Source organism: Arachis duranensis, chromosome 8 (genome assembly GCF_000817695.3).
Source record: "Arachis duranensis cultivar V14167 chromosome 8, aradu.V14167.gnm2.J7QH, whole genome shotgun sequence".
NCBI classification, from domain to species: Eukaryota; Viridiplantae; Streptophyta; class Magnoliopsida; order Fabales; family Fabaceae; genus Arachis; species Arachis duranensis.
In genome coordinates, this window is record NC_029779.3 from 43,847,776 (window position 1) to 43,861,709 (window position 13,934).

Genomic DNA, 13,934 nt, shown 5'->3' on the forward strand with positions numbered 1-13,934 from the left:
ATGAATTATTCTTGGTTTTTATTTGTGAAAGATATACAAATGTAGATATAAATGCAAATCAAAATAAAGGAAATGTTGGTTTAAGTTTATCCTATGAAGATACAGATGTCGAATTTCAGATCACCCCTGGATTTGATTAATGGTTAGTGATTGTGTTATAGTTGTGTTATAGTTTGTTCTCTCTTGTTTTTTAAATTAAGAAAATATTTTATACTAATGAGTAGTTAATTATCTCTTTTTGTACTTTAATTATGTCTAAGAATTAATATTTGATTGTTATTGTTATTATGTTTGTGAAGACATATACTTTTGATTTTAATTTTATTTTTATAATTTTATATTTTTATTTAGTTATAATTAAACAACTGAATGAATTAATAACTTATCAATTGAACCAATAATTCAGTCCTAGGACCGAGTTGTGTTATTTTCCATCCGCAGTTCCGCGCAAATACTGTCCACAGCCAGAGTCAAAATCAGTGTAGTCATCCACTTCCATTTCACGCCCACACTTTGCACCATCACTGCCCGCCTCCCGTCCATGGCAGAGAGCAGCAAGAAGCGTCGCCGAACCAACACCGACGACCTCCCTTTCAAGAACAAGCTTAAACCAGACTCCGCCATCCTCCAAACCCTGAAAGACTTCTCCACCTCTTTCTCCTCCTCTTCCTCTTCCTCCAAAACCCTAACCCTCCAAGACCTCTCCCTCCCCTTCTCCTGCCGTGAAGTCTCCGATCTCAGCCTGTCTTCCGTTCAGTCCAACATCGAGTCCCTCGTCCTCCGCATCGCCCACTCCATCCTCTCCGGCAACGGCTTTGCCTTCGACGTCCCCTCCCGTGCCGCCACCAACCAGTTTTACGTCCCGGAGCTTGACCGAATTGTCCTCAAGGACAAGAGTTCACTTCGTCCTTTTGCGAATATCTCGACGGTTAGGAAGTCCGCAATAACTGCCCGCATATTGCAGCTGGTTCACCAGCTTTGCAATAAGGGGATTCATGTCACGAAGCGTGATCTGTTCTACACGGATGTTAAGTTGTTTCAGGATCAGATCCAGTCCGATATGGTTCTTGATGACGTGTCCTGTATGCTCGGATGCACACGGTCCAGCCTCAATGTGGTTGCAGCCGAGAAAGGTATTGCCTTAATAGATCAGTGTCTTAAATTGCAGTTGCGGTTGCTGTTCGTTGTAGAAATTTTGGTGGTTGCAATGTGGATACTCTCAATTATAAAGCGCAATTGACTATGTGAAGTGTGTATTTTTATTTATTTGGTAGGAGTCAACTTGTCAATCGTTGATAAAAATCTAAATTCGAAATGGTTGAGTAAATTTTCCAGTTGCAAGGCATGAAATTTTGTGTATGAAACTTGAAATAGAAACTGTTGCCACACGCTAATGTAATTGTGTAATTGAGAGTCACATGTCAATTGTGGTGGTTGTGATTGCAATGTTGCATCTGCATCTCGTTTTGTATGACTTGGGGAGTGTAAAGTTAGACGTTTAAATTTTATTGACGAAGTTTAACGTTGTTGTATGGACTTGGTGCAAGGGACTATATATTTGAAATTATCTTAAGAGTCTTAGTTTAAGATGTGGTGTTAGGCTTGCTCCTCGTTTAAAGGCATGTTCCATATTTTGGGCTCCTTCTGGCCACCTTAATTTCTAGATTTCATGCAGTATGTAAATTTATATCACTTTTTATACATTCAAACTCATTATGCTGGAATCTTGGTTGTTTATCATCTTGATTGATCCTTTGTGAGTAGTTAGGTAGTTACTCTGGCAATTTTAGTTGACTCTTCTAGTTAGTTACAAAATGCACCTGACTAAGTGATTGGTTGCTCCCATGTAATCAGATTAGTTCATGTGATTAGCTAGCGATTATTTACCTCTGGGTGATTTGATTATTAGGCTTAGATATAGATGCATGTGTGATTTACTACTGATGTTTGTATAAATGACTTGTTATATGCACATTTCATTGCCTAGTAAAATTTTTCCAATTATTTTCACTTGTTTCTTGTGATGTTTATCAACCATAGGTGTTGTTGTCGGGAGGCTGATCTTTAGTGACAATGGAGACATGATTGATTGCACGAAGATGGGTATGGGTGGGAAGGCCATTCCACCAAATATTGATCGAGTTGGGGATATGCAGAGTGATGCTTTGTTTATTCTGTTGGTGGAGAAGGATGCTGCTTATATGAGATTGGCCGAGGATAGATTCTACAACCGGTTTCCTTGTATAATCGTGACTGCCAAAGGGCAACCCGATGTTGCTACAAGGCTGTTCCTGAAGAAGATGAAGATGGAGTTGAAGCTGCCAGTGCTTGCACTTGTGGACAGTGATCCATATGGGTTGAAGATTCTCTCTGTCTATGGATGTGGGTCAAAGAATATGTCCTACGACAGTGCCAACCTGACAACCCCTGACATAAAGTGGCTCGGGGTTAGGCCTAGTGATTTGGACAAGTACAAGATACCTGAGCAGTGTAGGTTGCCGATGACTGAGCAGGATATTAAGACTGGAAAGGACATGTTGGAGGAGGATTTTGTGAAGAAAAATCCAGGTTGGGTTGAGGAATTGACATTAATGGTGAAAACTAAGCAGAAGGCTGAAATTCAGGCCCTGAGCACCTTCGGCTTTCAGTATCTATCTGAGGTTTATTTGCCCTTGAAATTGCAGCAGAAGGATTGGCTATGACCTTTCACAACCTAAGAGCAATGTTTATTGTCTAAGATTGTTCCAACAGTTTAGTGATGCAGTACTATTTATTAATGCTCTGATTTTTAGATTGACTTTGTTTATACTTCTGCCTTTGATCTCCCGACTTCAAAGCATTTGAATTGCTAGAGTTCCTCTTTATCTTGGTTAATCCTGAACTGAAAGCATCATATTGTTTTGTAGGACTGTAAAAATGAGTACTAATGCAACTTCAAGATATTGAAAAGGTTAAAAAGACATGCAACTGGAAAAATACTACATAGAAACAAATAAAATGAGTTTAATAATACAATTTTTACGGTAAATTTCCATGACAACTGAATTAAATAAGTGATGCTTCATTATAATAATATATGATTGCTTCTACTTGAACAACATTTAGATTTATGCGGTTGCGTAATCAACTCCTTTTTTTTGTTGTTTTTGCTTAATCAAGTGCTTAGAAGCATTATCTGCCAATATTACATGCTTGACCAAAATATGCTACAGATCTGGTGGCAGTATAAATCAATACTCAACATTGTGTCTTTCAAGTCATCTTTATAATACTACTTCTATGAAGGAAAAAAGGTGCATGGCCCTTGCAATGGTGATACTTCTAATTCACGATATGAATGCATAAATAATGATAGGGAGAAAAAAAAAGAATTTATCTTATTTAATATTTATTGATTATTACAACAATGAATGAATGTTAAATAAGACAAATAATTAATAAATACTAAATAATATAAGTTATGACTTTTTGGCTATTTTTTTGTGTTACCAAACATTATTGTGAATCCATATATAATAAATCAAAACATCTAATTAATCTTTCTTCCAAATTATTTATCAATAGAACTATTTAGGTTTTTTTTTTCATGTTCGTTCAAACCATTTTTGTCACTACAAACAATAGATTTGTTTAAAAAATTTGACTATATGTTATAGCTTACCGCTTTTTTTATTACCTAAAGTATTTTATTTTGTAATTAATTTTAGAAAAAACGTTGCAAATAAAAAATGATGAGAAAACTAAATAAAATGAAGATAAAATAATTTATGATAAAAAAGAGAGAAATAGACTATAATATTGTTTGGACATAAAAGTTAGTTAATGGTAATCAGTAGTTAAAAAGCATCATAAAACAAACAATCAGAACCAACAATAATGTTCATTGTTCCCCATTGCTACCATTTCTTTGTTACCGTTCAGTGAATAGTCTGTTATTAGAGCAAAAGTTCTGCCAATTACTACAGTTTTCGGAAATAATTTAATTAAATAATGCAACATAAGTTCGTAGCAAATTTAATGCCTGCTCTAGAAATGTCTTATGTTAGACATAAAATAAAATGTTATGTGGATTGAGGAATCAGCTTTATAATTTTCTTACCATAAGGGCAACCATGGCAGATACAACACCAACTCTAACACCACAGGGGCTACATATTTTCCACCGAAAAAGTTTTCATTAGCAGATGATGGGTTCGCACCACTCTTAATATGTTTCATCTGATGAAGTAGCATATAATAAATACTATGATTAAGTTTTTGTTTTCAACTTTAGAGGAAATATATGTATACCCAATTAACATTATTATCATGGTACTTGCAATTGATACGCCTTCCTTGTCTGTTTTGGTAATAAACACAAAGAAATGTAGACACCACAACAGTGATCATAGGAGAAATTGCAGATTCATAGAAGAGTTTCTTGTTTTTTTTCGTCTGCTATCACAATAGAACAGCAATGCAAGTTCTAAAAGGGAATAAATTTTAAGTGCTAAGCTGTTTAATATGGTCCCCATAGCTAGGGTTGTAAGTGAGTTAAGTCAGCTCATGAAACAGTTCAAGCTCGACTCGTTAATAGCTCGATAAGCTGAACTTGTGAGCTAGTGAGTCGAGTTTGAGTTTGGAATTGAGCTTATAAATTAAATAAGCCGAACTTGAGCTTAGATAAGCTCAGCTCATTAATTTGTGAGTTGACTCGATTATATATATAATATTAAAAGTATAGATTAAATGTATATATAATATACATATTAATAATTTAATATATATATATAATTTTACATATATATTAATGTTTTTAATTATTTAAAATTTTATAATAATTCTTTATATAAAATTTTAATGTAGGACATAAATAAAAAATTTATAATTGATAGGTAGACAATATATAAAATTTATCTTTTTTTAATATTTTTTAATATATATAAGTTATAATTTATTTGAGCCAGCTTGTGAGTTCGAGCCAGCTCGTAAGCTTTTGTTGAGTCGAACTTGAGCTTACGAAATAGACTCGATTGTTAATGAGTCGAACCGTGAACCAAACTTAATTTTTGTGAGTCAAGCTTTTAGTCTAGCTACACTCACTTCTAGACCTACCCATGGCCTCTTAGACTTATAACTTTGATCAAAGTGAGATTCATTTTGGATTTGACAGAGTAATTTAAATAAAGGGAAAATGTAGTGATGCTCAAATAATCAAGTCATAAAAAGAATGCAAATACTAACTCTGACTAAGCATGGACCATTCAAAACTTCTAGCAATTTGTCTAGCGTCTTCTAGTTAGCTAGCTGTATACTAATGATTTATGATAACTTTGCATAAAAATAACAAAAAAAACTGATGCTTCATTATAATAATATTTCATTGCTTCTCTCTGAATCACATTTAGATTCATGTACTCGCTTAATCAACCTTAACAGTCAAGTTTGTGTTTGAAAATTATATCTTAATCAACCTTAAATAGTCAGAAGCCATTCTTTCATTGAAAAAAATGGAGAAATAACAAACAGTTTATCATTTAGCACTTTAGCAACCTTTTACCTACTATTGTGCTTTTAATGAAAAGAATTTGCTAAGGTTAACAATCACAGCTCACAACTAATTAAAATTCTCTTAAAAGCATATATTCCTTTTTCTTAAAATATGAATATTTACTATATGTGTATCACAAATACTTATTTCTCTGCATTTAACAACTCATTATGTCTGCCTTCAATTTCACCTGCTAGTTTGCTAACTACAAATCCATTCTCATTCAATCTATTCCCAAAGTTCGAAAAAAGCTGGTTGTTTCTTGGATTCTGATGCTATGTCGTTTGTTTCAGGGGGAAAGGGTCCGAGCTTATCTTCTGCATGGATGAGATCGTTTTTGGATCAAAAGAAGAAGAATGATAAAGAAACTCCTGCCGCAGTTGTTGGGAAGGGTACATAGGTGGATGCTGCAGTCAAGTGCTCGTCCGTTAAAAAGGAAAAAACCGGATTTAGAGACATCTCTCTGGAGGTTCTCTCAGCTTCTGTCTTCATGGCTTTTCTAGGGGTGTGAGTGCTCGTTCTGTTTGTAGCGATGCTGAAGGAGGCAATTGGCCAGTACATGCAGATGATGATGAACCTTTTAAATTATTTCAATGTAATTAGTAATGTGGTTATTTACAAAACCTTGTGGCTACTTCTTAGGTCATTGGTGCCAGGAAGCTATGCCTAGGTCGAACCACTGAAATAGCCGGAGCGGAGGAAAGGAAAGATGCAAGTAAAATTCTGGATTTGGAGAAATTATTAAAAGAGAGATGAGGTTGTTATTGAGGCTACGGCGAAGATGAAAGCTGGTAGATGATGAAACTGGTGAGGAGGCAGAAGGTGACAATGGGGGATCTCAAAAGGATAATTGACATAAACTTTTTTGTTTTTGTATAATGTGGCTTGTTTAGTAGCTCTTTTGACAATGGCCTCTTGGTTTGTATATTTTGAATGATTGACATGGTGTTTTGTACACCATTATTTTGAAAAACTTGCCTATTTGCTTGATGAATGCATGTTTGCATATTGTGCGTGTAATTTTTGCAAGCTTTCATATAGAAAAAATAGTACTTTATTGAAATGGAGGATTGACAATACTTTCCAATGTGGAAGGTGCAAAGTGATTAGTCTCGTTAAAACCTTTTCAAGAAAAACCCCTGTGCTTTTATTGGGAAAAACTTCGATAGTAGAAAAAATAGTACCTTTTGACTTCAGCTTTTTCATGTAATAAAAATGCAAGGAAGATATGTTTCATGTGTTTGGGAGCTCGGTTACTACCAGTATTTGTAGAGAATATGCCCTTCCTCCATGTACTTTTGATACTCGAAATGGTCCGTCCGATGTGGCGGCGAGCTTTTCCTAGCCAGGAGGTTTGCGAACATCTACTTTCCTTAGAACAAGGTCTCCATGTTGCAATGTTCTCAGTCGCACCCGTTTGTTATTTTTGTCTTATGACAATCTACATTGCCTGTTGCCCTTAGTCTGGCCGAGGTGCGTTCTTCATCTAAATTGTCCAACTTGACTCGGCTTGCCTTATCTGGTCATTGGCCTCGGTAGTCGTTAGTTCAGTTCTTAGTGATCTTTGTGAAATTTTTACTAGGATCATTGAGTCTGCTCCATATACTAGTCAGAATGGTGTTTCTTTAGTTGTTGATTATGGTGTAGTATTATGGCTCTATAAGATTTTTGGGATTAGCTCGGCCCAGTCCTTTGGCATTGGCTAACTTTTTTCCTAGGGACTACAAGATAACTTTGTTAGCACCCTCGGCGAGAGCCATTAGTTTGTTGGTGCTCAACAAAAGAAAAATTATGTTTGATATTAAGGTTATTTAGAAAAGATGCTATGCTTTTATCAGTAAATTGTCTGCCATGATCAGTAACAATATCCCCTGGCAAGCCATATCTACATATGATGAATTTTCATATGAAAGATTGTACTTAATCCGAAGTTATCTTGGCTAGCGGCTGAACCTCTATCCATTTTGTGAAGTAATCAATTGCAACTAGTAAAAGTTTTACATGATCTCTGGATATCGGAAAAGGTCCGAGAATATCAAGCCCCCACTTGTGAAAAGGACATCCTACCTCGGAGGTGTGTAACATATTGGCTAGAGTATGAATAGTTGATGCACACCTCTGAAAATTGTCGCAATGTCATACTTTCCTCATGCAATCATTCTTGAGTGTTGGCCAATAATAGCTTGTGCGCAGGAGTTTCGAAGCTAGGTTGTGCCCTCCGATATGTGTTCTGCAGATCCCTTCATGTGCTTCTGCCATGGTGAGGCGGGATTCCTCCGTTCTGATACACTTTAACAGTGGTATGGAAAACCCTCTTTTGTATAGATCGTCACTAATCATAGTGAAATGACTCGCTTTCTTCTTAAACAACTTTGGGTTTTCTTTTGTCGTCGGGACCTTTCCTATTTTCAAATAATGCATGCAAGGTGTCCTCCAATCTGTTTCGTGTGACAAAGAGAAGATATGGATACTACATATACTTAGTTCCCCAAGCATTAATTGTGACAAAACTGGTATAGTGTTTGTAACTTTGGAAGTTGCTCATTTGGATAAAACACCTGCCCTATTATTATCCTCCCGAGGTATATGAGTGATCTCAAAAGTTTGAAAAAATTGAATTAGACTTTTAACATTGTTCAAATATTGTTCCAAAAAGGGATCTCTTACCTAAAAGTTGTCGTTTACCTGTTGTACGACTAGCAATGAATCATAGTAAACAACTCTTTTTAAAATTTATTTATATTTTCAAACATAATTCAAATTATTTTAAAAATATGTAAAAAATATTACTTACCGTAAAATCATTAAATTTTAAATTTATGTTTACAAAATATTACATCAAAATTCGATATGTAAACATTTTTTTATAAAAATATATTTAACAGTTAAATATTTTTATTATATTTAAAAATATTTTAAAATTTTTTTTTATCATGAACACTTCACAAATTTGGAGTGTAATTTCCAGTAAATTGATAATTGTAGTGCAGTTTTGCTGGTTTACTCAAAATAAAAAATAAAAAATAAAAAAATTTGGACTTCCCTCCTTTTTGTTCCATCTAAAAGTTAAAAACTTAAAACAACCAAAGCTCGCAGTCATATCAGCGTCTGCGTGAGTGCGTGTGTTGTGGTCACAGCGATCTGCAAATCTTGATTCTTCCAAATATGAAAAAACAACGCACAGAAAATTGAAAATTCATAAACACACTTTATTATTTTTACTTATTAGAGTATCAATTCAAGAGAGAGAGATAGAGAAATAATTTGAAGTTTTAAACCTTGTTCCCTCCCACCAACCATGTCCTTGGATCCCAATTTCACAGCAGCCGCCACCGCCACCACCACCGCTACTGCCACCACCACCACCGCTGCACCAGCAATACCTATATCACCACAAGTTCGCCCAAACCCGCAATTATCGAAACCTAACAATAACCACAACGACCAATCTCAGAATCAGAATCAGCCTTTTCTGTATCCAGTTTCTTCTTCTGGCCGCGGCTTCATCCCGGGGATTACGAATCCCTTTGCCCGTGGTGGTGGTGCCGACGCGCGCCACGTGTCGCCTTCGCTAGCTTACGCTCGTGGCGTTCATGCTCACCTTGAGTATCTTAGCCACATCACTAGGCATCAGCAACTAGGTCCCACTATTAAGGCTCTTCCTCTCTCACCTCAACAACACAAGGTATCTTGTAATAGAAATTCAATTCTTCTAGTTTTATTATTGTGCTATTGTTTAATTTCTGTGATAATAATCATTCCGAAAGTTAATGCTTTTGTGGCATTTGGTTTGTGGCGTTAATTTTATACTCTAATTTAACTAATTGTTGATTGTTGGTTGAAGCTTTAGGTTCTGGCTGTGTCATTGTGCTTCTTATAAACTGATATTTGATGATTTTTGCTCTAATTATTTAAATTAATTTTTCACTGTGGGGTTTGTATGTAGGCTACACCTCGGTCTGCTGTTACTGATAGCAATGGCTATAAAGATACAAGCACAAGGTTGTTATTTTTATGTTTAAACGATATGTTATATATATTCGTTTGCTGTGTTGGAATCGATTTTAATATGTTTGGTTTGTTTCTTAGGGAGAGAAGCAGAGATGATCAGTATATCGTGGTCAGAGATAGAAAAGTGAGTCTACATTTGCTTATTTTGCATGAAATTAATTGTAAAGTTCTTGTGTTAGAAAGACCATAGTGATGTTGATATCATAATAAATTGTATGCGTTAAATTTGTGACAATAGGATACTCTTCCTTTTTTGGAGTGTGTGTTTAAATTCATCTTGAAATGTGCCAAATCGGCTAATCTCTCTCTCTTGCATGTTATATCCTTGTCAATTGTTCTGCCTTTTGATCCTAATTTATCTTTCTTATTGATTCTTAATTTCTTCCTTATTACAATTATACATGTAAACTCTGATTGTGAGGGTCCTTCCAATAAATTGATGGTTTCCTATGTTCCTTTTGATTCCTCTTACTTTCCCTTCCATACCTTGATATTATGTGATTTAAACTGAGTTCTACAAATGGGTGTGTTCTCACATGTTGCGTAAAGCATAATTGATGTTGTTGTTACTGGTATTCTTTGATTTTGTACATATTCAGATATTCCATAGTTCACTTGTTTCATGGATGTTGCAACTAGAAAGATAAATTATATTTACTTTGCATTTAGAAATGGCTTTGGCTGATTTTAACAGACGGTGGAAGTTTGTATATTTTTTCTCTTGGTGTTAAATGTATAGATACTAAGTCCTTCATGAATTCAGGTTTGTGGAATGAGCAAGCTTTACATCATTGTTGGAAGTCATATCACAGATACATCTATGAGAAGTATGATGTAGGAATGGGTTTATACAGAAGTAAAAGGGAAAGTATATTAACCAAGCTATAATAACATGCTATTCAAGCCTAGACATAAATTGGGGTACAAAATAATATTGAAACATTTCACAATAAAGTGGCTTGTATTTTGGTTTATTTATTTTGCCAAACTCCATTTATTTTATGGTTGAATAAAGTCAAATTTCATGCCTTGTCTTCTCACTATTTGCTACTGGTAGCTAAAGTGTAAGATTTAATATATTCTTCAATCACTTTCAAATTCATTACTTCGCAGCTAATTAAAAATCATAGATTTTTTTATTTTTTAACCTTCAGGAACATTTTTCTTGCTAAAAGCTTCTCATTGGATTTTTTTCATTCTGATAGTTGTTACATTATTATTCATAATTTAGGTCAGGATAACAGAGGATGCTTCCCTCTATGCACTTTGTAGATCATGGCTGAGGAATGGTGTACATGAAGAAAACCAGGTTTGAGTAATATCTCTCTTTTCATAGTTTGACATCTGAGGAAATCATGTTTAACTGTCACAATATTAGATTATTAGCTTTAACGTTTTGTTAAAACAGGATCAATCAGCTTTACCAAAATGTTTTTTTGACATTCATTTCAGTTGTTTTTGTTAGAATATCAATGTTAGCTCTCTAATTAGCTAAAAATGATCAGATTAACTAGTGGTTAGGGTACAAAATACAAGTTAGCTTCTAATTTTCAGAGTGTAGGTTTTTTGAAAGAGCCTCCATGAGGTCAGACAATACTGTATAAGGCACCCCTTGATTTTTTAAAAGATGCCCTATCCTCCCATGAAGTTTGGGTGATATTATACACTTGATACCCATTTTAAACATTAAACTTACGTCTGCCTTAGGGAGGTTAGTATAGCATATAAATTAAGGGGTGTCGGGTGTAATCTCAACGAACCTCAAGAGAGGTGAATGTAATTTACCCTTTAGTAAGCCCTTAATCTTAATAAAATTTAAGTATAGAATAGGCAACTAGGCAAGTATAAAGGGTACTATAAAAATGAAAAGCCTTGTTAAATCTGTTTTGTGTTCTGTAGCTTCTATGTAACTTCATCATATTGCACTGTTAATAGGGGTTCTGACCAAAGACATTCTTGTTTGTGATATTTTTTTATTTTACTTTCTGTAAGAGTCTGTTTATTTTGATGAACTTATCAATTTGTCATCTTATATTTCATTGACCTGGCAGCCACAACAAAATGATGTAATGAGAGCACTTCCGAAACCATTGCCTGCATCTGCAGTGACTGGTTATACGTCAAACAAGAAAGAAGAAAAAGACAATGATGAACACGAAGAGGTTTGACTTTCTAGTTAGCTAAGTATATTTAAGAAAAATGATTAATGGAAGCAGAAAGCTTTGTTTACATGTCAAATACAATTTCTTAACAACATTTATATTGTTGATTACACAATATGAGGCCAACTTTCTTGAACAAAAAATATTAGCTATATATTGAGTGAATATTTAGAAATTCCAAACTGCTTGGTCATAAAGGTTTTGATATTATGTTAGTGCCCACTTTTCCTTTAAGCTATATGGTGAAACTTGAAAGCTCATGAATTTTATATATAACGAGTGACAGCTCTTGTCTAGTATTTTTCAAAGCTTATGTTAAAACAGAGTTCTTCAATTCTTCGCCGAGAGAGTGATCTTATTAAATCCTTATCTGTTGATTTTATACACATTTCTGCTTTCAGAAGGAGGAGTCTGTTGAGCATCTATCAGCACCAGATATATTGAAGAGACATATTAAAAGTGCTAAAAAGGTTAGAGCAAGGTAAGTGTTTTCCGTATTATATCTTTTCGACTCGGTTTTGCTTTAACACATCTTATGAGTTCTGCCTTTGTGGTCATTTGTACATTGCATAATTATGGTCACATTTTGCTGTCATCATAAATTTCACTGCAGAATATTTTATTCTGCAATTAATAATTCAAATTTTGTGACTAATAATCACATCATTACTTATTTGAAGCTGAGTAACCTGTATGCATAACTTAATTTTTTATTATTGCCCTCGACGTAAATGTCTAAGTTTCAGTTGAGGAGTAATTTTTGTATTTTTATTTCTGCCAGTAAGGATATGCTTGTTAAGGGACAAACATGGATGCAAATTATAACAGATCCGTGAAAAGTTTCACTCAATTTTGACCCCCTAAAAAAATAGTGGAAGGTACAGGGGGACTTTCCAAATTGCTTCATTTGATCCTCCATTGGAGTAATGGCTACCAATTTATATCTTCGGGTAGAGTGTATATAACAAAAGAATGGTGTGCCAGGGATGTTTGTACCAGTGAATCTTGTAACATTGAAGTTCTATGACACATAGAGACTTTGGAGAGAGCATAATGCAAGATTTAATGAAGAAAAATGTTGTGTACATAAGATCTGTGAGATACATGCTCACTCACACTATTGATTAAATGGAATATGGGCTTCATATCTCATCAAATAGACGAATAGTGAATAGTATGAGTCAACATGGTGTCACATTATATTTTCAAATAACAATTCTTGGATGAATGTTAATACCAATTTGCCATACTTATTGTCTTCTGCTTCTTGTAGATTAAGGGAAGAACGGTTACACCGTATCTCAAGGTACAGAAGTAGACTTCAGCTTTTGATTCCACCACAAGTTGAACACTTAAAAAATGACACCGCTGCTGGGAACTGACCTTACAGACTCGAGAGACATCAAGGTTTGTATTAATTCTATAAGGTTTGATATTAATTTAGTTCTAAAATATTTGATAAGGTTTGGGTTAGCTCTTTGTTGGTAATGGTCAAGGTATTCCTATTAATCATCATGGCTCTTCTCTATTGTATGGCAACAATAGCAATATATGTTTTAAACTCACCAATCTTTTGCATGTTCCACAAGTAACTCATAATCTCTTTAGTGTATCTAACTTTGCTGAGGATAATCATGGTTATTGAGTTTTGGTCTAAATTTTGTTTAATTCATGACCAGGTTACCAGGGATCTTCTCCCCAAGGACATAGCTAGAGGAGGAATTTACTCTTTTGATCATTTACTTGTTCCCCACGCTACGCCTCCTAAGCGTGTTTCTTTTAATTCTACCTTTGAATCTTTCTACTGATAAGTCACATGCCCCTACTGCTATGTGTAGTTCCTTTTCTTGTAGTTCTCTAGATTCCAATGTACCATTTGATAGTTTTTTGTGTAAGACATCGAACATTTTTGCTTCTTTTGATGATTCTGTGAATAGTTTGAATCCTATGAATAACACACCCTTTAATTTCTGGAACTAATAGTGTTACCTTGTGTGATAATAACATATTTATCATTCTAACTAAGCTTGAACACCATACTCACAAATCAATTCTGATGAACATTTCTCTCAGATTAACCTTCTCCCTTATTCTTCTCCTTTCTTTTATTCTTAACAACCAAAGATCAATGACAATAGTAGCCCACCTTTAGCTTTCTTGACACAGAAACAAAGAAACAATGCTGTTGAGTTCTGGCATAAAAGGTTGGGCTATAGACATATAGTGCCATC

The 13,934-nt window shown here is 34.6% G+C and overlaps 2 protein-coding genes across 2 annotated transcripts; both read left to right on the top strand.

Annotated features, from left to right (window-relative positions):
* Positions 1–405: 405 nt before the first annotated feature.
* Positions 406–2,874, top strand: LOC107463078 (DNA topoisomerase 6 subunit A). Its single transcript, XM_016081810.3, has 2 exons — positions 406–1,133; positions 2,041–2,874. Exons 1-2 carry the CDS (start codon positions 542–544, stop codon positions 2,700–2,702), a joined length of 1,254 nt encoding a protein of 417 aa, XP_015937296.1. The 5' UTR covers positions 406–541; the 3' UTR covers positions 2,703–2,874.
* A 5,749-nt stretch (positions 2,875–8,623) lies between these two features.
* On the top strand, positions 8,624–13,679 carry LOC107463104 (uncharacterized). The gene is made up of 8 exons (XM_016081843.3): positions 8,624–9,215; positions 9,477–9,532; positions 9,620–9,665; positions 10,773–10,850; positions 11,593–11,703; positions 12,105–12,184; positions 12,977–13,110; positions 13,383–13,679. The coding sequence occupies exons 1-7, from the start codon at positions 8,829–8,831 to the stop codon at positions 13,083–13,085; spliced, it is 867 nt and encodes a 288-aa protein (XP_015937329.1). The 5' UTR covers positions 8,624–8,828; the 3' UTR covers positions 13,086–13,110; positions 13,383–13,679.
* The last annotated feature ends 255 nt before the right edge of the window (positions 13,680–13,934 follow it).

Excerpts from the sequence above, each read along its gene's own strand:
- LOC107463104 (XM_016081843.3), top strand. The coding sequence starts at position 8,829 with ATGTCCTTGGATCCCAATTTCACAGCAGCCGCCACCGCCACCACCACC. Across the intron at positions 9,216-9,476 it reads TCTCACCTCAACAACACAAG|GCTACACCTCGGTCTGCTGT; the intron begins GTATCTTGTAAT and ends GTTTGTATGTAG. Across the intron at positions 9,666-10,772 it reads TCGTGGTCAGAGATAGAAAA|GTCAGGATAACAGAGGATGC; the intron begins GTGAGTCTACAT and ends TTCATAATTTAG.
- LOC107463078 (XM_016081810.3), top strand. The coding sequence starts at position 542 with ATGGCAGAGAGCAGCAAGAAGCGTCGCCGAACCAACACCGACGACCTC. Across the intron at positions 1,134-2,040 it reads TGTGGTTGCAGCCGAGAAAG|GTGTTGTTGTCGGGAGGCTG; the intron begins GTATTGCCTTAA and ends TATCAACCATAG.